The sequence below is a fragment of the Microtus ochrogaster genome, chromosome 5 (assembly GCF_000317375.1).
Source record: "Microtus ochrogaster isolate Prairie Vole_2 chromosome 5, MicOch1.0, whole genome shotgun sequence".
Classification (NCBI taxonomy): Eukaryota; Metazoa; Chordata; class Mammalia; order Rodentia; family Cricetidae; genus Microtus; species Microtus ochrogaster.
In genome coordinates, this window is record NC_022012.1 from 56,306,600 (window position 1) to 56,331,153 (window position 24,554).

General features: G+C 44.1%; 1 protein-coding gene across 1 annotated transcript in view; it reads right to left on the reverse strand.

Annotated features, from left to right (window-relative positions):
* Positions 1-15,258: 15,258 nt before the first annotated feature.
* The window catches only part of Sh3bgrl2 (SH3 domain binding glutamate rich protein like 2), a 56,947-nt gene continuing 47,651 nt past the window's right edge, over positions 15,259-24,554 (reverse strand). The window contains exons 3-4 of the mRNA XM_005347559.3: positions 21,760-21,840; positions 15,259-18,329 (exon numbers count right to left, since the gene is read on the reverse strand). Of these exons, the coding sequence (XP_005347616.1) occupies positions 18,318-18,329; positions 21,760-21,840 (93 nt within the window). The 3' untranslated portion in view covers positions 15,259-18,317. The remainder of the gene's footprint in view (positions 18,330-21,759; positions 21,841-24,554) is intronic.

The following is a 24,554-nucleotide window of genomic DNA, read 5'->3' on the forward strand; positions in this document are numbered from 1 at the left end:
GTCCTCTACTTTGCCATACGGGAAGCTGTTTTTCCTATGGTCGGATTTCAATTTGCTTTGATTTGTAACCATGCTTAGAACATCAACAAATGACTAATTTGGTTATAGATGGATGCAGTAAATGTCTGCTATTTTCATCCAAGCAATGTGGCTTCCATCACCAAGAAATAACCCTCCACTTTCAAAAGAATATAGGGAGCCAGTTCTGGCCACCTGTCCCATGACAGGCATGTGACCCAGGCTGGTGAAGGTCTTCCCTGATACTTGACATGTAGTCCTTTGCTTTAATTACCACGAGAACTTGGAGCCAATTTTCCTTCCATATAGAAGGTCCTCTCTGTGGGGGCAAAGCTCAGTTATCTTTGGGCTTTGTCTGGCAAGTTATGGTTCCATGAACTGTTGATGGGGTCTTCAGGCTAAGCCTCAGCGGGTGGGCTCAAGAAGCTAGAACTGGACTCAGCACCAGGTGAATGAAAAGAAAGAAGGATCTAAACTAGAATTAGTAACCTTAAACAGTGCTAAAGGAATGCGTGCCACATACAAGAAACCTCCCTGTAGGACCTATAAATGAACTATTTCAATTAGTAGGCAACTAAAGGAAAATATTTCAAATATATCGTTAGTTTAGAGGAGTCATTGTATATGATGAGTGAGTAGAAATAAGGATTCCTACAAACATAACAATTATTCTCTTAGCTTAATTTTAATTCAGAAAAACTAGGAGGGCAAAAAATATGGAATTAAAGGGTATTTTCAAATCCAGGTTCATTGCATTATTCTAGCAGACAGTAGCACTAGACACAGCTGGCCACTTAAGTGTCTGTGTGGGTTTGCCACTTGCCTGTGTCAAAATTTCCCCAAGTTTTGCTTGCTGTGTAGAAACGATCCCAAGAAGCACATGGGTGGGTTTTCTCCCCCCCAAAATAACTTCTTTAAAAACAGCATTCTGCAGCCCAGAGAATATGGTAACTTTAAGACTGTATTTAATTAAGTCTTTGAAGCCGTTCTGGTCTCTAGTGCACTAAGGATTTATTCTTAGGAGTGAAATGCATAGAGCAACAGGCCTGCACAGAGTGTCTCCAGCCCATGGCATGACCAGCTGGCTGAAAAGCTATTGGTTATCTAAGCCAGCAAGAAGGCTTAACAGTGCACACTTGCCTCAACGAGCCTGTGCAAAGGCAAGAGGGCTCTTAAGGATGCAGTCATTCCCCACAGGCTGTTCTACTATGCTTCTTTGCCTTCCTTCTGGAAGCACCTTCCCAGGTCTGCTTAATGCCTCTGTCTTCCATGTTCTGGTTTCTCGCTGTCTTCTTTCTGAGTTCTCCTGGTTTCTGCAGAGTACATTGCTGAATCGATTTCATTTCTTTTTACTACTGCTGGAAAACTGAAGGATTTCACCCAAAACTCCTAGGAAGTGCAATCCAAAGGTTGTGTCCTTGTGTTTGCTTGGCCTGATTTTTGACTGACGTTTCTCTCTCCCTTGGCTTTTCCTACACTAGTGTCTACTAGTTTCTCAAGTTGGCTGGTATCTGCATTTCTGCCCTCTGGGACTGCCTGGGCTAATTTGTTACCACCACTGGGATGTCAAGGGGTGAGCTTACCTGGTTTGCTGGTCATTTTACCTGCATCTCAAACTGAGGCATTTTAAACCAGCCTATTTCCTTGCCTTGGATAATTCCATCCACTCACTGAGCTAGAACGTTTGAGTGCGTTCCTTTCTCTTCTTCAAGAGTAAGTGATGCATTTCCATGGCCACTAGCACAGTTCAAGCCTTTATTCCTATGTTCTGATTAGTCTATTGACCTCTTCATCTTCATACCACCCCCAACCCATCACCACCACCACTTATTTCCTTAGAATGTAAACATGATTATTTGACACTCTCAATTCGAATACTTCAGTGTTTCCCTAAGCCAATAACGGCAATTCTCATATATTAACATGGGCCAGAATCACCCATGAATCTTGTGACAGGAGTGGTGTCCCCAGGATGTTCTGGTCCTTGGACCACACTTGCAATAGCCAGTGCTTAAGGATTCAAATCTCATAGCATGCTCATAGCATGAGATCCCAGGCTCCTTGTGACAAAGTCATTGTTCAGGACACACTGCTGCCTGCACTTGTTCCAGACCTTTATTCCATCCCAGGCCTGAGCACATGCTACCACTGATGGCAGATGTTCCAGACCTTTATTCCATCCCAGGCCTGAGCACATGCTACCACTGATGGCAGATGTTCCAGACCTTTACTCCATCCCAGGCCTGAGCACATGCTACCACTGATGGCGGATGCCCTTCTCATGGGAAACTTTTTTCTGTGGATCAAGATTTTACTTTTCAAATAACCTTCTCTAATAAGATATTTCCCACAATCTGTCCATGTTCTTGACAAAATTGGGCTTAAAAGCCTTCCATGTGTGTTTTACAACACTTTCATTCTGGACATTTTTTTTCCAGTGCTAGTGATCAAAACTTTGTGCATGCTAGTGGGCCCCTTTTGATGTAATCACTGATATGGGATTCCCCTCTGTATGCTCTGAATATGTTTTATGACCACTGGTTAATAAAGAAGCTGCTTTTGCCTATGACAGGGCAGAATATGCCAGACTGGAAAAGAGAGAGAGAGAGAGAGAGAGAGAGAGAGAGAGAGAGAGAGAGAGAGAGAGAGATAGTAGGTGGAGCCAGAGAGACGCCATGTAGCTAGCTACTGAAGGAGACAGAAACCGGAACTTTACCACAACCTCGTGGTGATACACAGATTAATAGACACTGGTTAATTTAAGGTGTAAGAGTTAGTTAATAAAAAGCCCCAGCTAATAGGCCAAACAGTGTTGTAATTAATACAGTTTCTATGTGATTATTTGGGTCTGGGTGGCGAGGAAGCTACATTTACAAATCACTTCATATATAAAATAACAGAACGATTGGCACACACTTGTCTCTTTATCACGTAGTTCTTCCATAGTTACCTCAGGAGAACTGTAAATTAATATAAGACAAAACCCAAGAATTTGGTAGTTGTTCATCCATGAGACAGGATGTCTCAGCAGTCCTGATTTGGTGCTGGATTCGTAGAGAGCAGTGGTCCTCATTCTCTGTTGGAATCCCGAAGAAGCAGGGTGTAATGGCAGCAAAGGGATGCTGCAGCATCAGGATGGGTGAACTTGCCTATGAGGTGCACCAAGTGAGGGTGCACTCCTTTAATCCCAGCATTTAGGAGGCAGAGATGGGTGGATCTCTGTGACTTTGAGGACAGCCTGGGCTACAGAGTGAGTTCTAGGACAGTCAGGCTATACAGAGGGAAAAAAAAGTAAAAACTTCCTTCTTTCATGTCCTTTATATGGGCTGAGACCAGAAAGTATGGCCCAGATTTAGGGCACATCTTCCCACCTCAAATGATTCAATCAAGAAAATCCTTCATAGGCATGCCCAGCTGCTTGGGTTTTCCTTGAGTGCATAAGAAGTCGGGTTGACGACCAAGGTCAACATTTTTTCTTGCAGGCTTTGCACGAGGGCTGGCACAAAGTGAGTCTTGGTCACTGCTCACTCCTCTTTCTTTAAGGAAACCTTCTCCACAGGCCTTGCAGCAAAAAACCTGCTAGATCAACAGTTCATGCCTGTGGCCCTTCCTGTTTCCTGACCACATTTCTCATCCCTTTTGATAGCCTGTGCCATGCACACCAGCTGTGGATTAGGCCACACAAAAGATGAAAATCAAATGCGATTTCCACACTAGTAAGGAATAGATGTTTCACAAGCTCTTCAGTGTGAAATAGTTCAATAATATCACATTTGTTCCATATTTCTTAACAACTCACCTTTGGGTCTTTAGCACAGAGATCTTTTTTTAAATGAAAAAATATCACTAAATTTTTCATGAGGTGAGTGGTGAGAACAGAACGATGTAAGAGCCTCACGAAAAATATATTACATATCTTATTTGGAAAATGGTCTTTTAATATTTTCATTGGGTCATCAGTTGCTTATCTTCATTCAAGCTTTATAGTTTCTTTTTAACATTAAAAGGAGCTAATAAAGAAGTAGATTAAAATACATTTGAAATATTCGACTGTTTGGGCAGGTTGTACAATCTTTTATACCACTGGGATGTAATGTTTTTGTGAGCAATCACCTTCCACTCTCTGTCCCCCTGTCCCTCTGCCCCTCTGTCCCTCCCTCCCTCCCTCCTTCCTCCTCTTTTCCTTCCTTCCTTCCTCTCTCTTTCCCTCCCTCCCTCCTTCCCTCTCTTCCTTCCTCCCTCCCTCCCTCCTTCCCTCCGTCCCTCCCTCCTTCCCTCCCTCCTTCCCTCCGTCCCTCCCTCCCTCTCTCCCTCCCTCCTTTTTTCCTCCCCTTCTCTCTCCTCTCCCCCTCACCCAGGGAGACACTTCCAACAATATCACCCAATATCTTATTAATCATAGCAACCGATGAACTATTTTATACATTTCTGAACCTTTGCATGTTGGTATTTGCTCTGTTAAAAGCCATGTACTTGGCTAAGTCTTCCTAATCACTCAGACGCTGAGCTGATTTCCTCAGCTGAGCTGACCTAGTTATCAATGCGTACAACCTTTTACTGTTGGAAATCTGATTTATCTGCATGATCCACACCCTACCCCCTTACAGACTGGAACTTTAAATATCCTTGGCCTGGATCACAGGGTTAGCCCACACAGTGCTCGTGGTAAGCAGGAACATGTCGTCTGCTAAGATGGTGTGTGGACGCCTTGCTTTACACTGGCAGCAGCAGGTTTACTAATGAAAGGTTCTGGAGACAAAGAGGTTATGCTGGATTATTACGCGTGGTGACCCAAGGTAATCGCAGGGTCCTTTCCAGAATGAGGAGGAGTGTCTGAGCTAGGGGACGAGATGGGGAGTAGCACGTTAGTGCGTGATGTGACTGTCAACCAGGCAGCCTGGAGGGTCTGAGGAGGCAGGGCAGCTGATTTTTCTTCTGGAACCAACAGAAGTCACCTCTTTTAACATTTGCCACCAGCCTGCAAGACCGCCAACCTGAATTCTACATGTGTCTGTGTGTTTTCAACCACAGCATCCAGACGGTTTATCAGCAGCAGGGATCGACTGCGGTGTTCAATTAACGCTGCATGCGGATTGCAACAGACCCTGCAGCTATCGTCTCTCTTCCCCCAGGTTGTAAGACCTTTTTCTTGAGCAGTAAGGGAAAGTCTGACCAAGGTACATCCCAGCCCATAGAGGCTCTGCCCTCAGCTGTTCTACTGGTCCAGCACTCGGCGCTGTGTGGCTTCCCCCAGAGCCTACATTAAAGATTTTCTATGTCAAGTGGTACAAGAGCCTGTGGTTGATGGCATGGGAAATCTGCTTTGTTCAGTGATTTTAAGAAACCTCTAGATCCTTTGACAGTGAATTTTCAGGAGATAACTTAGACCTGCTTCCTCCAGGCTCGTCCCCCTCCTCCACAGGAGCACACCCTTCCTCCTCCTTTTAGAACGAAGTTTCCCAACCTCCTTAGGTGATCTGGAGTATTGTAAAGATTTGCACACTGCAAACGGTTTTTTGAAAGGCAGATTTCACTGTAGCTGCCATTTTAAGGTTCCTTTTATTTGTTCTGGTGATGGTGTTAAAATGAACAGGAAGCCCTCTACTTGTATCCAGCCATCGGCCTCTAGGTGTCGCCACTGCCCAAGCCGTTATTAAAGGATGAACTGCTTGGTACACTGGCTGAACACTTCCGGCTTTCTCAAGATTATCCAGTGTGTGTGTGTGTGTGTGTGTGTGTGTGTGTGTGTGTGTGTGTGCGCGCGCGTGCGTGTACATGCGCGTTTGAATTACAGGATATTATCACTCTATATCTGCATAAAACTGAAGAGACTATATAATGTACTTGTAAATGTCAATCCTTTGTTCTAGTTTTCTCCTGAGCAACTAGAATATTCAGGCTCTTCTTGTTAGACAGGTCCTGCTGGCCTGTTCAAGCAGCCTCAGATTCTTAATGCTCCTGCCTCAATCTCCCAAATAGCTGAGTTTAAGGTATGTGCCACCTCACCAGACTGGATTTATTAACGACTCTTCATTAGGAGTATAGCATCCATATTCATAAGGACTGGCTTCCCTTGTACAGCATTCTTCAGCATTTCCCCCTCCGCCAGATTTACCTGCACTTTCAGAAGCAACTGTGAATAACTTTATTTTTCGAGGTTGTAGAAAGCAGCAGGCATTGGAGAATGCATTCAAGAGCTGGAAACACCATGATCAACTGGGATTCATGAAAACCTAAGGCCTTTTTAATCTAGGATTTTTTTTTGCTCATTACAAATTATTTTGGAGTAAGAATACTACATAGAACTTTTTTCTCTATCTCTGTGACAAATACCAGGACCAAAAGCAACTTGGCAAGAAAAGGTTTTATTTCATATGGCAGCTTACAGCGTCTCTCATAAAGGGAAGTCAGGGCAGGAACTCGAGGCAGGAACTGAAGTAGAGGCTGTGGAGGAGTGCTGGACACTGGCTTGCTTCCGATAGCTCAGTCTGCCAGCTTTCTTTCTACCACACAGGACCACCTGATCCCAGTGGGCTGGGACCTCCCACATCAACCATCAATCAAGAAGACACCCCGCAGGCATGGCCCCCAGCCACTCTGATGGAGGCAAGGTCTCAGCTGAGGTTCCCTCTACCCATGGGACTGGTTTGTGTCAAGCAGACAAAAACCAAAGAGCACAGCCTTAGAGGAAGGATGAAGCCTGCTGGAGGAACCAGCCTGTCCCTTAAAACTGCCTTTCTTCCAGACGACCAGACACAGAGACTCTGTTAAAATGTGGCACGATTTTTTCCAAAACTGTTGACCGAGCCTTTCCTTTTGACATTAATATTGCTTACTTTAAAAAACGCATTTCAGTTGGGCCGTGGGCTGTGCACACCTTTAATCCCTTCACTTGGGAGGCAGCCTGGTTTACTGTGCAAGTGAGTTCCAGGACAGCTAGGACTACACAGAGAAACCCTATCATACCCACACAAAAAAGTGCAGGTGTCTATGGCATTGGGGCACTGGATCCCCCTGGAGCTGGAGTTACAGGCAGTGTGAGCTGCAGATGGAGAGAACTGCATTCGGGTCTTTTGTAAGAACAGTGTGCACTAACGGGTGAGCCATCTCTCTGGCTCCACAGTATTTTCTCGGGGTCACACTTTTCCCTTAGGCCTGGCTTTCTAGCTTACTGTTGCTGAAGGTCACACTTCACAGCCTAGGCCAAGACTAACACTGACTAAATCATAAGAAGATCCTATTGGAAGATACTCCTTGGCCTTCTCTTTGCAATTTAGTAGAACTAAAACTTGAGGCAAATATCTACTAAGATGTATACAACTATACACGCATACTTGTTATATAGTATGTAGTATCTACTTACATAGATCAAAATAGGAGAGCTTCCTCGACCTTGCTTTTAACATATATGCAGTCATTTCCCAACAGCTTTTAGTGTATGCAAAGTTATTATTAGTCAAAGAACTTCACTCTGACTGTAATCTCAGCTACTGGAAGACAAGAGAACGTGCTGTTTTTACCACCCACCCACTTGTACCACCCAAGAAAAGTACTGAACAGCAGTTAGCTCAGATATTAAGGGCTCCATCTAGTAACTGCTGAACTGCCAGATTTCTGTCAGGCTTCTACTAGGAAATTATATTTATTTCTGACTTTAGAACTGAGGCTAGAAAAAAAAAAGCCAGAAAGGCCAGAGCTTTTTTGTTTTTGTTTTTCTGAATCAGAGCAACAACCCAAAAGTTGGTAGTGTCTACACAGACCGGCTAGTTAAGGGTTACAAAATATGCATGAAACTAAATGAATTGATGATATTGATAAAGTAGATAGTATAGAAAAATACCAGGTTTGAATCTATTTGTATAGTACAGCAGAAACAGTGAGCCCTTCTCAGTTATTGAAAAAAAAAATCAGGCTGTTCAGTTAAATAACACTCTCCTAAAGTTCCCAAACTCCCTACATGGCTGACACTGCAGTTTATGTCTGACAATTTCTGGGCTTTCGGCTGAAGGTAGTCAGTTTCCAGAACCAACGTTAGTGCTAAGCACTGCTGTGTGGACATCCACATAGTCCACACGCCAAGAGCCTCCTGCTGCTCAGGACTGAGGGCACCTCCTCCGATGTGAGAGGTGATATATGCTGTGAATATGCTTTATTGCCATTGGCTATTTAAAAAGCTTCTTTTGGCCAATGGCTTAACAGAGTAAAGCCAAGCTAACACACACACACACACACACACACACACGCACGCACACACAAACACACACAAAAGAAGGCGGAGTCAGGAGATGCCATGGATCATCCACCAGAAGAGAAAGACACAAATTGGTATGGTAGCCAGAACCTTGCCAATAGACAATGAACCTCATGGTAAAATATAAAATAACAAAAGTGGACTAATTTTAAAAAATGAGTAAGATAGAAATATACATAAGCTAATGGTCCAAGCAGTATTGTAGTTCATAGAGTTTCTGTGTGATTATTTCGGTTCTGGGCAGCCGGGAACAAACAAGTGGTCTCCTCACAACATCCTCCCGCACAGCACGTTTCCAGGGAAGACTGTCATGGTCGGAGTACTGTGACAAGCCACGCTGGGAGGGACCTTCACGTGCCCATCAAGGTACACAATGGTACCTTGTGTACTCCGAACTGCAATCAGCACGTTGATATTGCTCTTGACTTGGCTAATGTGTCTTGCTGGCACACAAACCCTCGAAGTACTCGTGAGAAAATCAAAACATAAAGCAGGCACACGCTGACGCTCAAGGAAGGAGGTGAGCAGAACCAGTCAGGAAAAAATACATCCTGGGCCTGGCATCATTCATAGCCAATTACGTTGTCAGTAAAATAAGTTTTGACTTCGTACGTCCTTGGAGTTAATAAGAGGGTCTGTGGCAGGGTCACTGATTTAACCATCTATTCACCCACTGGCTCCCTGGATGCCTTGAATTGAGTCAGAGGCTGGCCCGTGCCATTCCCTAATGAGACTTGCTTGGTCTTTCACTTCAGGTATGATTTTTTTTTTTTATGTGCTGCATGAGTAAACGAGGAAGAGGGTGATGAGAACACATACATATGCCCAAGCATGTGCTAATAGTCAGGTCCTTTCGAGACTACAGAATTAATGTGCTCTTCTTATTTACTGTTTGCAATTCAGGGACTAGGCTAAGACCAAGGTTAAGACAAGCTAGCGCTTATCACGAATACCTGATTACATGAGAAATTACATGACAAGCTTTACACACATATGTCAGCACTACAGTAGTTTCCCTTTCCTACTTAAACCATATATAGGTTGGATTTTGTTATGGAGCCCACCCTGACCTTGAACGTCCAATCCTCCTGCCTCAGCCTCCCAAGTTGTGGGATCATATATGTGTAAGCCCTCAAAAATAAAGTGAATTTCAACAGCTTGAAGAAACCAGCTAAACCATCAGAACAAGGACCAAGCCCGAGCTCTGCATCCTTTCCGGACACACTGTGTCTGTGACAAGTCATCCCTCAGCTTAGTTAATTATCCCGAGCTCTCCAAGGTCAGCCAGCAAGGCATATGGATTTGCAGTAAGACATTTTTACTAATTACCCAGGGTTTACAAAACACTGGCACTCTCATCCTTTAGCTCTTTAACATGACCGACTCCAGATGACACCACGAGATTTCCTGTTACAGAACCCCTTCATGGTGTCTTAGTTTGGATTTATCCTAACTCCAAATTCACTCTTCCATGGCTGCTCTGTGGTGATGGGGAGAGCTCCATTAAGCATTGTTCCCTTGAAAGGTCACAGTGCTAGCCTTCCCAGTAGGAGACTGGAGGGACACCTGGATAGGGCTCTCCTATTGTGCCTGACTGCTGCACAGTAGGTCAGGAGTGAGGGTAGCTTGTGAGACACGTGGTCCCATAGGGACCTTGCACCTTTGGCCTGACCTGTGATAACCCCTTTGGCATGGACTAGGCCTCCTTTTGACATTGCCACCTGCTCCTTCTGTAAGCATGGCTACCCTCTTACTCAGCAGGTCCTAGCCTGTACTTCATGGGTTGCTTCCTGCTCGCCCAGAAAACTCCTGCCATCCAGGAACTACAACTGGATCCTCCAAAGACTTCTGAAGGGCAGCCTCCCTTTATGTTTTCCCTTCTTGGATATTCTCCACCCCACCCCACCCAGGGATTTCTTATATCTGACAGGATTTTTTTTCTTAAAAAAAAAAAATCAGAGTTCAGCAGTTCCTTATATTCACCTCCCTTGTTTAAATCACTGTGTGTGGTTCTTATCTCCTAAATGGTCTTACACTAACATAACATATTTCAAACTTACAGCTGTCAGCAGGAGAAAAAAAGATAAAGAATCCAAGTTCCAGTGATACAGTAAGAAAAAATCGGGACTTCTTAGCACATGGCCATAAAGTGACTTATCAAATAGATTGCTAATATTGTACATACCTGTGACAAACTTATGGCCCACAAGTAAAAAGAAGACACAAAAGTAATGGCTCTCTTGGTCCAAAAGCAGGACAAACTAAAGAAAATTAAACACACTAGAGAAGCAATGTCTGAGACACACAACATTTGAACTCACAGGTAGGTTGGCAAAGGCACTAGGCGTTCTTCAACCGTAGGCAAACATAAGAGAAATAATTTTCAAAAAAAGATTTTAAAGGCTAGAGACATAGTGGCAGTGATAGGAATATTGGCTTAGCCTGTAGCGAGCCCTGGCTCAACCCCAGCACAACAAGACACACACACATACAGTGTGTGAGAGAGAGAGGGAGGAAGGAGAGAGAGAGAGAGAGAGAGAGAGAGAGAGAGAGAGAGAGAGAGAGAGAGAGCAGATTCTCAGGCTTTACTGGACAGTTAATTTAGAAGCTTTTTTCTGACATGTCATGCAAATTACCATATGATACCAATTCCATGAGCAAATCACCAGAATGAAAATCATAACAACATACTGAAAACAGTACCAATAAAGAGCCACTTGGTAAGAGTCACTAATAAGCAGTTGTTACTAATAGGGAAAACCTTGGAGAGAACTGACTGACCAATATCTACCCTCTGCACTTAGCTAAAGAGATGACTCCTGGGGTAGACACCTCCTCCAGGTAGCAGCTGTCTGGGTTCCAGTAGTCTTTGCTTGCACTTAGTGCAGATGTAACTAGTTGCACACTGAGGTTCAAGCAAAGCTGGCCACAACTGGCCACACTAGTCTCTCCTTCACTGAGAGGCGCCATGGTGCACTGGGTGAGCTCTGGCGGGGGAAGAAGTTTCTTACTGTTCTTCAGTAGTTGTCCACAGCTATGAATGTTAGCCATCTTAGCAGCTAAAATCCTGCTTGCCAAACCGCCTTTTAGGCAGGCTGACTAACCTGCTGATACTCAGTTCCTCATGCATGATTAGGATGCTGCGCCATGTTAGTGAACACTCGCTAGGACACCAGATGCGGGGAGCTGCAGCTGGAGTCACTTGGACTCCCAGGCTGGAGACTGGAGTGTGGCTCCTGTCACATCTTGTCACCCAGCTAGCTGGTGCCCACGTTCCGGGCAGCACATCAAGAGTGGTTTACCACAAAGACAGGAGAGAAGGAACGGAAGAAGTCTTGCTGACAAACTGCTGACCTCCAGACGAGGCTGTTGTCCTTGGCATCCACCACGGTGGCACTTTGTATCTTCTGTTTTTCAAAGGAGAATGTAATGGCTCACACAGATACCAGCTATTATCTGCAAAGCTGTGGTAAACATTCCTGGGACTTAGCCCCCAGTTCCTCAGTTATCTGCAAAGCTCACAAAAATGTATGGATAATTAATCTGCCTTTTGGACATTTCTTTCTGGTCATAGTGCCAAAGATTAAAATAAGCTGCCCAGGGTTTTAAAGTACCTTCTCCTATTCTCTTAGAATACCAATTTCAAGGTAAACCTCTAGTACTCTTGCCATTAAAAATAATTGAGTAAAAGATTTTCTTTTTATTACTTTGGGAATAAAATGGTAGTCAGAGGGAATTAGTTGAACAGCTCTTGCAAGCATGAGAGATGCCAGTCATCTGCATTCTGTTTGGCTACAAGTCCTGTTGCTTTGGGGCACGTTAATGAATTGCATGCGTGTGTAGGATTTCACTTTCTCGAGTGGGGAGAACACCACATTCAAGAACAACATTCTTGCTAATCTGATTTGTGTTACTAATATTATTATCCCACTTCTTTTATCTGTTTAACTTCTCTGATACTTCTCCTTGCCAGTGTTTCATGGCTTGTACTAATAAAATCACTAGGTACATAGAAATAATTTGGGGTCTAAGACAGTCCAAAGCTTGGCTCCAGGTGGAGCTCTGTAAACTGATGGGGAGGTGGGGATGAGGGGTGCTTGTGCAGAAGTCTGGACAAGATGTTGAGCATCCTGACAATCCATGACACTGCTGGTGTCCAGAATAGACTCTTCCTTCACTACAAAAATGCTTTGAGCTATGGGGGCATAAAGCAGAATGAGAAAGTCATTTCGGCAGCTATACCAGAAGATTATGCCCCCAAAGGTAATCACATTTTTCAGTATGAGAAATGAAGGATTTTACCAAGACCTAAAAATATTTCAAATGTATTTATTACTATAGTGCAAATTCGGAAGCAAAAAGAATGCTATAAGGCAGTGCTGTCCGGCAGGGAAATAATAAAAGCCACATATGTAATCTAAACTATGCCAGCGGCCCCACTTAAGGGTGCAAGTGATCACCTTAATATTCAACTTAATAACTTCAGAGTGCCATTTTTAATGTGTAACCAATAGAAAACTTATTCATGAGTTCATTTAAATGCTCACACTCAGTTTAAATCCTGAAATATCTTTACATTCAAACCATGTCACAAACCCAGGTGGGCTCATTTCAAGGGCTCTGCCTCGTGTGGCTTACTGGTACAGTGGATGGCACCACTCAAAACTTTAGAGACACTTGCTCTTAACCTTCAGAGGAAGGGTAGGTTATGATTTTTATCATTACAGGGCCCCATATTATGTATAATAATGTAGGGGTTTGTTTCGTAAGAAGTTTTTCTCAATTTCTTTTATACACTATAACGAGCTTTGTTAATACACTTTCAAATACCAATGTCCAGAGTCTACTGAAAATGTCCCTTAGTAGGAAGAGAATCCTGTATTCTAGTTTCGTTTACTTCTCCACACGTGTGAAGTGCTGCCCCTGCCACTCTCTGGGCTATGCTTGGCATCACATGGATCCCCTGGGACTTAACAAAGATTTTCCTGCTGTTCTTTTAAGTGTCAAATAATGTTTGGCCCATTGCTCCAGGCCCACTGTATGTTGACATCCTGAGCATATAAGCACACATGAAGTCTGCATAGACTTCCTTCTGCTGAAACCCAGGAAAGCAAACGGAATCACAACTTTACTGACATTGATTTCCTGCCAAATAACCAACTGATGAGCCCTAAGACACTTCCGGAGATGACAGCCTCCAAGAGCACAGACGCCCCCAGTACATCTCATGGCTGACAGGCTACAGCAGCACACTTACCTTTATTTTCTGAAACCAGAATAAGCGTCCATGTGCATTCCACACATTTCTGGAAAAAGCTTCTGAAGACTGTGTATTCCTGATTTCTCTTCACTTTAAGAACTAACCCATGGGCTAGAGGTATGTCTCAGTGGTAGAATGCTTGCTTAGCACGTGCAAGATCCTGGGCTCAATACCCAGTGATATAAGCAGAACATTTAATAACTTAAAACATATCCAGATATCTAAACAGCTGAGAAGTTTGACACAGGAATCCCATAATAAACACGCTCAATTTATTAATGAATTTTTTAAAAGTCAAATCCATTTTGCATACTTGGCACAAATTTGACTAGCAGTCACACAGATTGATTGGGACCTGTAATCCTAAAAACGTTGGCAATCTTGTAGGAATATACACTGGTACGAAAGCTCGAGAAAGCCATCTGACTCTGTCCTTAAGGAGGCTTGTGTGGTCTTTCTGTACAGTCAGCAATTCCACTTAAGGTGTGGATCCACTCTTGTGTAACTGCACCAGAAGGCAAATGAAGGAATGCTCACAGCAAGGCTCAATGGCCAGCAACTGGAGAAAAAAAAACTATAAATTCATCTAGTAACTTTTAACAGTGAAATTTCCCTTCGCAATGGATGTTAAAAGGAAGAAACAAACAACAACAACAACAACCCACTATATCTGGTTTAGTTCTGTTTATTATTCTTTATGGATACATACATGGAGACAAAACACTAAAGGGTAGAAAGGCTTCGATTCACACAAATACAGGTGAGGTTCCCTTTATTCAATAGGGAGAAAGAGAAGGTCAGGGAGGGGTCCAAGGGATGCCTAGGGGAAAAGGCAATAGGCAGGCAGCAGGCATACAGGGGTTGTTATTATTACTCTTTATACTTCAGTAGATATGTGTGTACATATGCATGTAGTCCACTGCATGTATAAAATCTAAACAGTCAGGATGGTTTTAATAAGGAACAACCATTAACATCCCTGATGACGAGCTGTAGCCTTGAGTACTGACAACTTACCTGGCCTGCCACTGATTGCTGCTGTGTACGCTGCTTTCTTTTGCTCCCCTCATCCTCCTGCTCAGATGGGACCCATCACCTTGTGAGGGCTTAATACATGCTGGCAGAAAAGACAGCCATGCTAATCTCGCCTGTGTGTCTAGAACTGGGAAGCCCTCCCACTGGAATCTGGGTCACAGGCAGGCAGAGCCATTTGCTGACTTGGTTTCATGAGCTGACACATTTCTGCCGTTTTAGAGCTTGTTGCCTTCGACCCCTCCTCCACCCTCCATCTGTCCTGGTGTATAAGTTCTGCAATTGTTTCTTGGTGAGTTCAGCCTCAGCCCCTGCTTTCCTTCAGAAACGTTTTCTTTTGCTTCCAAATGTGGCTCAAAGGAAGCCCAAGTGAGAGGATCATGGCCACCTATGGTATTTTCGGCATAATATCAGATAAACCACTAGAGTAGACTGAAGGTGCCTGGGAGACCAGTGGCTAAGACCCGCCTCAGCCCTGAGCTGCCTGGGAGGGGTGGGGGTCTGTTTGCCTCCTAGCTGGCCTCCCAGTGTGCCCAGGATTCCTTCTGAAGGGAGTGTCTGTATGAGCTCTGTACTTTAACAGTTCAAACCTTTCGTGGATGGCAGCAGAAACAGCTTCCTAAAGAAACAGGACCCAGCCAACACCAGAATAAAAGCTGGAAAGGGAGTGAGAATAGGAAGAAACAACTCCAGTTTCAGAATGCCATGTTTTCTGGAATTTATTCTCCTTTAATGAAGACTATAAAATCTGAGATTTCACCAATGCCTTGAGAGACAGATACAAACAGACTGAAATCAAAACAATTACACAGAGTGAAGTAGACCCAGACACTTAGGGACAAACCTATATCAAAGTATTTCTAGAAAAAAAAAAAAACAAATCCCACAATAAAATTAAACAAACCAAATGAAACATAAAAAGTCTTTGGTACCTTTCAGTAACAAAAGAAAAAAATCTTTATATGGTTAAATTCACACAATATAAAAGCAAAATGTTGGGTTAACTTTACAAAATAGAAAACAAACCCAAATGTATTAGCATCTCCAGGCAAAATGTCTTCTTTTTCTCCTCTTCGATTTTAGTAAACCCCCAGGATTTGGCAAAGTATTTTCTTAACTAAATCTTCTTCTGGTCTGCAGACACTTGGCAGTGTGGCATTCCATGCTCACCTATGGTTTAAATGGCACCATTTGGTGTCAACAGCACATTTCCTTGGTCCCACAAGGAAGTCCACACTCTGCCTTAAAGCTGGCCTTACAGCCTTGCCTGTACTTCTTTACTTCTCTCCTAGGCTTTGAAGATGGTGGTGACCAAATCTAGAGGCAGCCAAAGGTAATAAGAACACTAGTTCAGCCAAGTATGCAATCCTAGCACTTGGGAGGCAGAGGTCTACATAGCAAGACTCTGTCCCAAGCAAGAAGCAATAGAAAGAGGTAAAGGAAGACAGGAGGAGGAAAGTCAGTCTGTCACTCAGTAAAGACCCAGTGTGCTCTACACACACCATTGCCTGGGAACTACGGTCAACTCCATACCCTGGATTTTTAGCCACGGGAAGAAGGAACAACCACTAACCTCATGTTTTGGTTGCTGACTCTCCAGTGTTTGTTCAAAAAGAATCATGGCAAGAAAACGGTATGCAACTGTGATAGCAATTCTAAGCACACTGTCTGCTCAGTGTTTTAACAAGGTCACAGTAGGTATGGTATGGCCAATCAGAAAGGTATACTGACACATCTGGGTAGCTTTCTGTCTCCCAAGTATGGTGATGCTCCTATAATCCAAAACATGGTAAGACTTCACTTTTCTAAACTGGTTCTTGGCACTCATTGGCAAGAATAGACTCAGTCAAGGTAAGCTGGGCTGATTTCATGAGATAACTTTAAAATCGCTCTATTTTAAATGGACATGTGTCTCGTCAGAAGATTCACAAACTCAAGTACAACATCCAGGTAGAAGAGAAAGGAAACAAAACAAAACAAAACACAAAAGTCCCTGGGATTTATCAAATGGAGTTTGACCTGGATATTGTTTAATACCAACTAGACAGTAATATCCATGACTTGACAAGCTTTCTCTGGAGAGAAAATTTTATGTCAGGCATTTGGTCCATTCATGAAGAAAGCTGTCCTGTCTTCTGGCTGTAATAGGTCTGCAACTCTTAGGGGGGATCTCAATTTTAGCATTCAACAAAACACCTCAGAACATGTGTCAGAGCTCACGGTGCAGGGGGCAGAGAGAGCCGCTAGCCTGCTCTTTCAATTTCTCAAACATTTCCTTTTCACAGTCAGAGTGAAAGGTCCCACATCACGCTGCTAGGGGTAGGTGGTGATTTCAGTCACCCCTGAGTTTATCCTATTCAAGGCTGGCCCTATGTTTGGGTATTAACTCTAAAATATGCCAGGATGTAGAAAGATAATCTCTGCCCTGATGAACTAGAGCTGTTCGGTGTGTACCAATGTCCACCCAAAGGGAGCAGGGATTTTGCTCCTCAAGATCGATGGACGACTCCCTAGACAGCCCCCTTTCTCTCTAAGCTCTCTGAAATATCACCTGTTCTCATACATGAAGCAAGAATGTGTGTTTGTATTATTCTGAAAAGTTTGAGACTGCGAACTGGTCTGAATATGAACAGAGAATAAATGGTAAGCAGTGCTGGTGTCTGTTTCCCGTGGCGCTGGAGCTGAGCGCAGCAGCTTGTGTGTGCTATGCAAGTCTTCTTCCGCTAAGCCCAGCCCCAGCAGTACTGGCGCCTTCCAATGCACTTCATCAACAGCTCACAAAATATATCTAACCGAGTATTTCCTTTCTCCAAAAATATAATCCCTTCACAAAATAGAACAAGCAGCTGTTACTCAGGGAAGCTGCATTTAAAAATATATGTGCACACGTGCGTGCGTGCATGCGTGCGTGTGTTTGCGTAAGTAAACTACAAGAGCTGAAAATGCCTTTGCATACGGACAGAGCAAACTTTCTTATTAATTTACTTCTTAAAATACATCTCCCAAGCAGTCTTATGCATACAGTGAGATGTCCCCCTTGCGAGGGATAAGGAAGGAGATATTTCCCGAAGGCAATTCTTTTCTGTCCTGTAACTTGGCTGTAGTAGTGCAATGTTGCAGCGGCGGTTCTGGAAGCACCTGTAGGAGCCTGCAGAATTGATGGGGTGAGGGTTCCCATTACAGAGAGGAGTTGAGAGCATCTAACTTCTTCAGCAGATTATTACGAAGTACCAGAATGGTGACATTTGTGATTCTGCAAGAAGAACCCTCAATGTCCGCCCTTTGCCAACCAGCCAACCAGCATTGTTCTTTTTTTTTTTTCCTTTCTGATTCAAAGACGTTACCATCTTGGCAAACTGGCTTCAAGGATACAATGCAGGTGGCTTAGAGAGGAATGGTTTTATGCAGTACTTGTGTCTAGTAAGATTTGGGGCAGGTCCAACATCTTCTCCCCGATGGTGCTGCCCTATTGGCCTTCAGTCATTAAGGAAGCAGACGATAACAGGCGGCGGTATTTTCAGGTGAGGCAACCGTAAGCAAAAGAGAAAAGAAGAAACTCCACCACCAGAGCCCCGATTAGCTTAGAGCAATCAAGCAGTCCCCATCATCCCCACGTCCTCCAAAAACACCTTTTCCAGGTCAAGCAAGGTTGCCGATTGTGCGTGTGGCTTTGTCACAGTGATGCATCAGGTAAGCAGGTATGTGTTGAGTACCACGGTGCTCCAAATGCAACTCCATCACCTTCACCCTTTATGTCTAAGGCTCGGCCTGTTACACAGAAGAGGGAGAAAGGCACAGTTCTTAGGCTACAGTGACAAGAAAATCTGCCCTTGGCAGTTCTCTCTCTCTCTCTCTCTCTCTCTCTCTCTCTCTCTCTCTCTCTCTCTCTTTTTCTCTCTCTCTCTTTCCTGTCAGGAACAGAGATGGGGGGAGGTCATGAGTCACCCTCTATGGCTGACAGGAGTTAGTCCTGACTTTTAAGCCAGAACTTCGATTTCAATCACACACATCCAACCTCATTTTTCAGCAGCCACCAAGTCTCCTTCCTCTGAACACTGCTGTGCTACTAGCTCACAGCAGGTGGCTGTGAGCTTTCTGGGGCACAAAGAGGTGCTGGTTAGGATGATGCTGGGTGAATGGCATCATCAGAATGGCAATGTCATTCATAAAGCATCACTGTCCCAACTGTCCAGGCAGCACTCTCGTCTGTTCCCATGACCCAGTTAAACAAGGGTCCCCATGAAGTCACTGCAATTTGATCCAGATATGGCCAAAGAGTATGCAGTACAATCAGTTGTTATGTATTCTGAAAATCACCCCATTGCTAAGGACCTGGGTGCAGAAATTTCCGTAACAGGATCTGCTTGGAGTCTATTAGAATAATGAACTTTGTGGCCAGTCAATGCTGACTCCTGTCGCTCGGTTTTCCCTCCCTCATGCTTCCACCTCTCCCAGCTCTGATGGAAGTGGAAACCCTAACATTGCAGCTAGAAATCCGCTTACCTTTTCCTTTAAGAAGTCCCTGTGCAAGACAAACAGCGTGTGCTGAGCCAGGGTGGCCATTAGGCCACGACTCAGTGATCACTGCCCTTTCCCGCTCTGTCCACTTTGGAGAGTAGTCCAGTCAGAGCCACCCTGCCTGTGGGCCATCAGCACACTCTCCTACCTACTATGGGGGCAACTACAGATGCTACATGGGCTTCTGTGCCTCCCGGCTTTGTCTTCTATGTGTGCCTGCTGCAGTGGTGGGAGAGAGGGCAGGGTCACTTCCACTGTATCACAGCTATGACTGCTTTGTCCAAGCCGTCAAATGCAGACTTTATATGAATGCTAACAGTAAGCAACTAGAAAGGGGAACTGCTTACTAGTGTTTACAATTCCACCTCTTGCAGAGGAAGATGAAGGATATGTATTGCTGTGCCCAAGGCTCTGAGGGCTCAAGTGCCCAAGTGGCACGGATACTATGCCAGAGTTGTGTACTCTGCCCCAAAGGGTCCTACCTAGGAACTCCATTTCCAGGCCCTTTATGTCCTTTGAGGGATAAGCTTCAGTGTGTCTAAGACCAAATATCACTGCTCAGGCACCATGTGAGGATGGACTCTGTACAGACCCCCAACTTCCCTTACAAATGCTAAGGAGAAGACACTGTGAGGTTCCATTACTGTTTTGAGCTAGGATCTCAAGTGGCCCAGTCTGGCCAGGACCTCACTATAGAACAGAGGATGACCTTAAACTTCTGATCCCCGCCCTTTACAGCTCTGCAGGGTTAGGGTTAAAGGGATGTTGCATGCTGGGAATCAAACCCTGGGTGTCATACATTCTAAGCAAGCATGTAATGACTGAACTACAGCCCAGGCTAATTGTCTAAAGAAAACAGAACAAACAACAAACAAACAAAAAAAACAACAGCTTGCTAAATCTCTAAGGAACTGTACCTTTGGAGAACATGAGAACAAAGATGGCATGCACACTGCATTTTCTAGGAGGTTTTGACACAGACAATGGTGCCTACTGCCATCAGGTAATCCTTGCCCCAGCCACTGCCCACCTCCAGTTCTTTAAAAATAAATCTGGATTATTTAACATCTTTAGGTGAAATATTTCATACACGTAACCCATTTTCCTAAGAAATATTCAAATGTCTAACTTGTACAAAAATAGCTTTAGGAACCTGTAAATACTCTCTGCGTGGGCGTGTCTCTGTGAAGCCTGTGCACAGGAACCACCCACAACCCATCTGCATGCTTGCTGATGCTAAAACAAAGCCCATTTTCCCAGGCGCTCTGCTCCCCAGGTGCTGCCGGAGGAGTTCTATTATTGATGGCCTCTGCCTTCCTCCCACAGGTGCTCCTGAGATTGTACCTGTCCCAGGCAGCCTCAGAGGACCTGTTCCTTACAAAGTTCCCAGAATGCACTGCAGGTTCAGCTGTGTTAAAAATACAAGCTTTAGAATTCCCCTCAACCTGAGCTATAGAGCCAAGCCTTGATTACTATGTATAGAAAGAAAAATGGAAAAGTGTCAGTGTGGTCAGTTCTGGGTGGTGATTTTAATATTCTATTTTATATGTATTTACACCTTTCCAATTTTAAAAAATAAGCCTAAATTACTTTTCTAATCCCCAAACCAGTGTTTTTAAATGAAGTAACCAAACTATAACTTATTTGGTAAGTATTATTGTTTTAAAAAGTAAATCTTGTGTTTTATGCAGTTGTGGGAATATCCATGATTTCTAAGTCTTAGCACAAGACAAACTCAGGTTCTTTGTGTTTTTCAAAAATCATATGTCTCAATAAAGAGACTTTAAAAATATTCGGATTGGTTTAGGAACTGCACACGGTATCTCTTTTTGTTTCATTCTGGAGATGCCTCTCAAATGTGGCTTTGCTTTTGCTTGTGCATAAAGCTGCTGCCCCTTGATATCTGTGGTGATCCATCTCAGGGCCTGGCTGGGACTCCAGGATTCTCTTTCTCTAGTTCACAGTACCTGTAATTCAGCCATGTATGTCTGCCCACAAGGAGATGTTATGAACAAACAGATATCTACCCAAACAGGTCTTATGCTGTGTTATTTAAGAGATAAAGACAGGAAGGCTCAGTGCTTGGGAGGCAGAGGCAGAAGGAGCTCCCTGAGTTCAAGGTTAGCTTGATCACCATAATGAGCTCCGAGATAGTCAGAGACAGAAAGACCCTGTCCCAAAACAAACAAACAGACAGCAACAAGGCCCAGCAACAAGGCCCAGCAACAAGGTCAGGAGAAACGAAGGCTGAGTAGTTCAGTACAGACATAACATTGTTTCAATATTTCCAATCCGACCAAACAAAATTACAAGTGTGAAATCCAGACACACAGTAAAATGCAATGTTAATTTATGATTCAAACAGAAACTAGCTACCTATTTTGCTACCTTAAATTACTCTTCCAAGAACAGGAGTATAACTTAAAAGTAAACTAATACTCTGATTTAAAGAAGTTAAAAATTAGAAGGAGGCATTTAGAGGAGTTAAAAAGTGTGTTTAACAATGCAGTCTATATTTATCAGGGACTCAAAGTTTAGGGGGAGTAGAGATGTGCCCTCTCACCCACCTCTAAGGTCCAGCGAGATAAGCTCTGGACCAGAGTACAGAGGGTTCACTACCCTGACCGCCAAAGCAGGAGCAGGAGGGTTGGCCTACCCTGAATACAGAAGGTTAACCTACCGTGGATGCTGGCCGCGGCTTCAGGCCTAAAAATGAAAAGACTGTGTTGCTCTCCTTTGATTCAAAAAAACTGTCATAGTCCTAGAAAAAGAAGACGAAATAAAACCAATGAGCAACAAACAACAATCATCTTTATAGATGATGCTTTCAAAATTCCTACATAGAAGTAAGACAAGGAAGACCCACATGCACCTTGTGGGTTCAACATACTAGAGTGGAAAGGGCAAACCCTTTAGTGAGAACACAGATATAACAAGATTTTTCTCTAATTCAAAACGAGGACAGCATTAAAATTTGGCAGCAGAAATAAAAGAGAAATCACATTCCCCTTTCTTCAGGTGTCAAATTAGAACTTATCTGCATGGACTCACTTTGACCTTACAGATTACACTCTAGACGCCACTGTGGACATGGCCTCCCAATGCGATGCTTTGATGTGGGATTCCCCTCTGTATGCTGTGAATACCATTGGTGAATAAAGAAACTGCTCTGGATCTACAGCAGGGCAGAACTTAGGTAGGTGGGGGCAAGACTAAACTGAGAGAAAGGAGGCAGAGTCAAAGGGAAGCCATGGATCCACCGCCAGAGACAGAGCTACACTGAAACTTTGCTGGTAGACCACAACCTAGTGGTGATAAACAGATTAATGGAGATGGGTTAAATTAAGATGTAAGAGTTAGCCAGTAAGAAGCTAGAGCTAATGGGCCAAGCAGTGATTTAAATAATATAGTTTCTGTGTGACTATTTCGGGGCTGAGCAGCTGGGAACCAACAAGCGGCCACTTTATAAAAATGCTTGATACTTTGCTACCCAAGAGTTAAAAACAAAGCAAAAAACAGACAAACAAAAAACACTGGTAAACTGTAGAAAAGTCACAGGGGTCTGCAGGTGTCAAGTCAGTTAGAATGTGAAGGCTTCTATTCTGCTTTTGAAGTTTCCTGGGGACAGGCTCAGAGGAAAAAAGCGCAGTGCTGTCAAGGCCCAAGAGTGACAGCTAGGAGGCGGGAAAGCTGGCTCCTGCTGGCGCTGCGCCCTTGAACTTCAGCGGCTCTTTGTACTGGGCACAGTGTCAGCCCAGGAGGAAATGGGCATGGGCGCATGCATCCTGGTCGCCGAGCACAATGAACTCCTGGCTGAGCAGAGCCAATGACATTACATATTATAAATACATCTGAAATCTAAATGAGCCCACAACTAAGAAGTTTAGCTCTCACTGAGCCCCGTTTGATTAAAATTGTGTGAACAATCATATTTGGTTCTGTGGACAGCTCCGATCAGCAAGGTGAGTCCACGGCCTTCAAAGTAACCCAGATTCTAACCAGCAGGCATTCTGGCCTCGGGTTTATGTAGCTGCTCCTCTGTCACTTACGGACCAAACCAAGGAGGAGCGTGTCTGAAAGGAGCACGTTAAGTACAAGTCTCACGGATTAACAGAGTTTGCCCCGTACATAGCTGGGAACAAGGACATTAAGGGCAAGGATAGCATGGGAAAGCAGGGAATTGGCAGGGTGCCTTGCACCATGTGTGCTGGATTTTGTATAATTTTACCTTAAATACAAAGGAAACAGCGTAAGGGTTTTGAAACAGGGAATAAAATGATCTCACTTCTATGATAACACTCATAGGTAAGAAGGGGAGCATTAAGAGAACTAGAGAGAAAGCTAGGGGGTACTGATGATTCAGGCCAGCAATGGTCCCAGCCAGGACCAGAGTAGAGGCAGTAGCACATCCCCAAAGCAGAAACTGATAGTCGGTTTTGGATTGGACATGTAGATGAGGGAGAACTGAGAACTAATGTGACTCTTGGCTTTAACTTGATGATGGGAATTTTGGCGGAAAAGTAGATTGTGGGGGAACTGGAGTTGAACTGAAGATGTTGTTTAAGACTCATAAGACACCTGACTGAAGCAGATCTTTCGTTTGTTTGTTTTTGAGACAGGGTTTCTCTGTATAGCACCTCTGGTTCTCGTGGAACTTGTAAACCAGGCTGGCAGGCTGCCCTCAAACTCACAGAGATTCGCCTGCCTCTGCCTCCTGAGTGCTCGATTACAGATGTGCCCATCACCACCCAGCTTGAACAGATCTTGATGAGGAATCAACAGTTGCTAGTGTTACTAGGACATTGCGTGTTTTATTAAAAAGTTGCTCATCTAGAACATATGAGACAAACAACATTATACACAGGACTAAGCCGGAGGTATAACAAGGAAAAGTACCCAGAAGTAGAACAAGACCACATTCTTTGCTGCAAAGCTTTTTATTAGAAGGTAAACACTGCTTCTCTGATCCAGGCTCAACACCCTGTCTAGTGTGCTTTCCTTCCCATAACCCACTGGCGACCGTCTGCAGGCACAGGTGAGGGATACGTTACAGCTGGACTTCACCCATCCTCCTGTCAGTCGCCCACTATAGGAAATTCAATGGATCTGACCCTTTTTCCACCATGTTCTGCCTCTGCCCTATCTACTGTCTTTTCCGAGGGCATCTCTAACGGAATTCACTTCTAGCTCTGATCTCGGCGACATTCTAGATCCATGCAACAAGCTGATCAGCTCAAGCAAACCCCAGTTCCAGGTCTTCACTCTGCACTCTGCATCTCTAAGAAAGTGGTCCCACTCTAATGAGCATCCCATGTCTTACATGAGCACTGCACACACTAACAATGAGCACTGCACGTCCGTCTTACAAACATGAGCACCACACATCTTACACACATGAACACCGCACATCTTACACACATGAGCACCGCACATCTTACACACATGAGCACCGCACATCTTACACACATGAACACC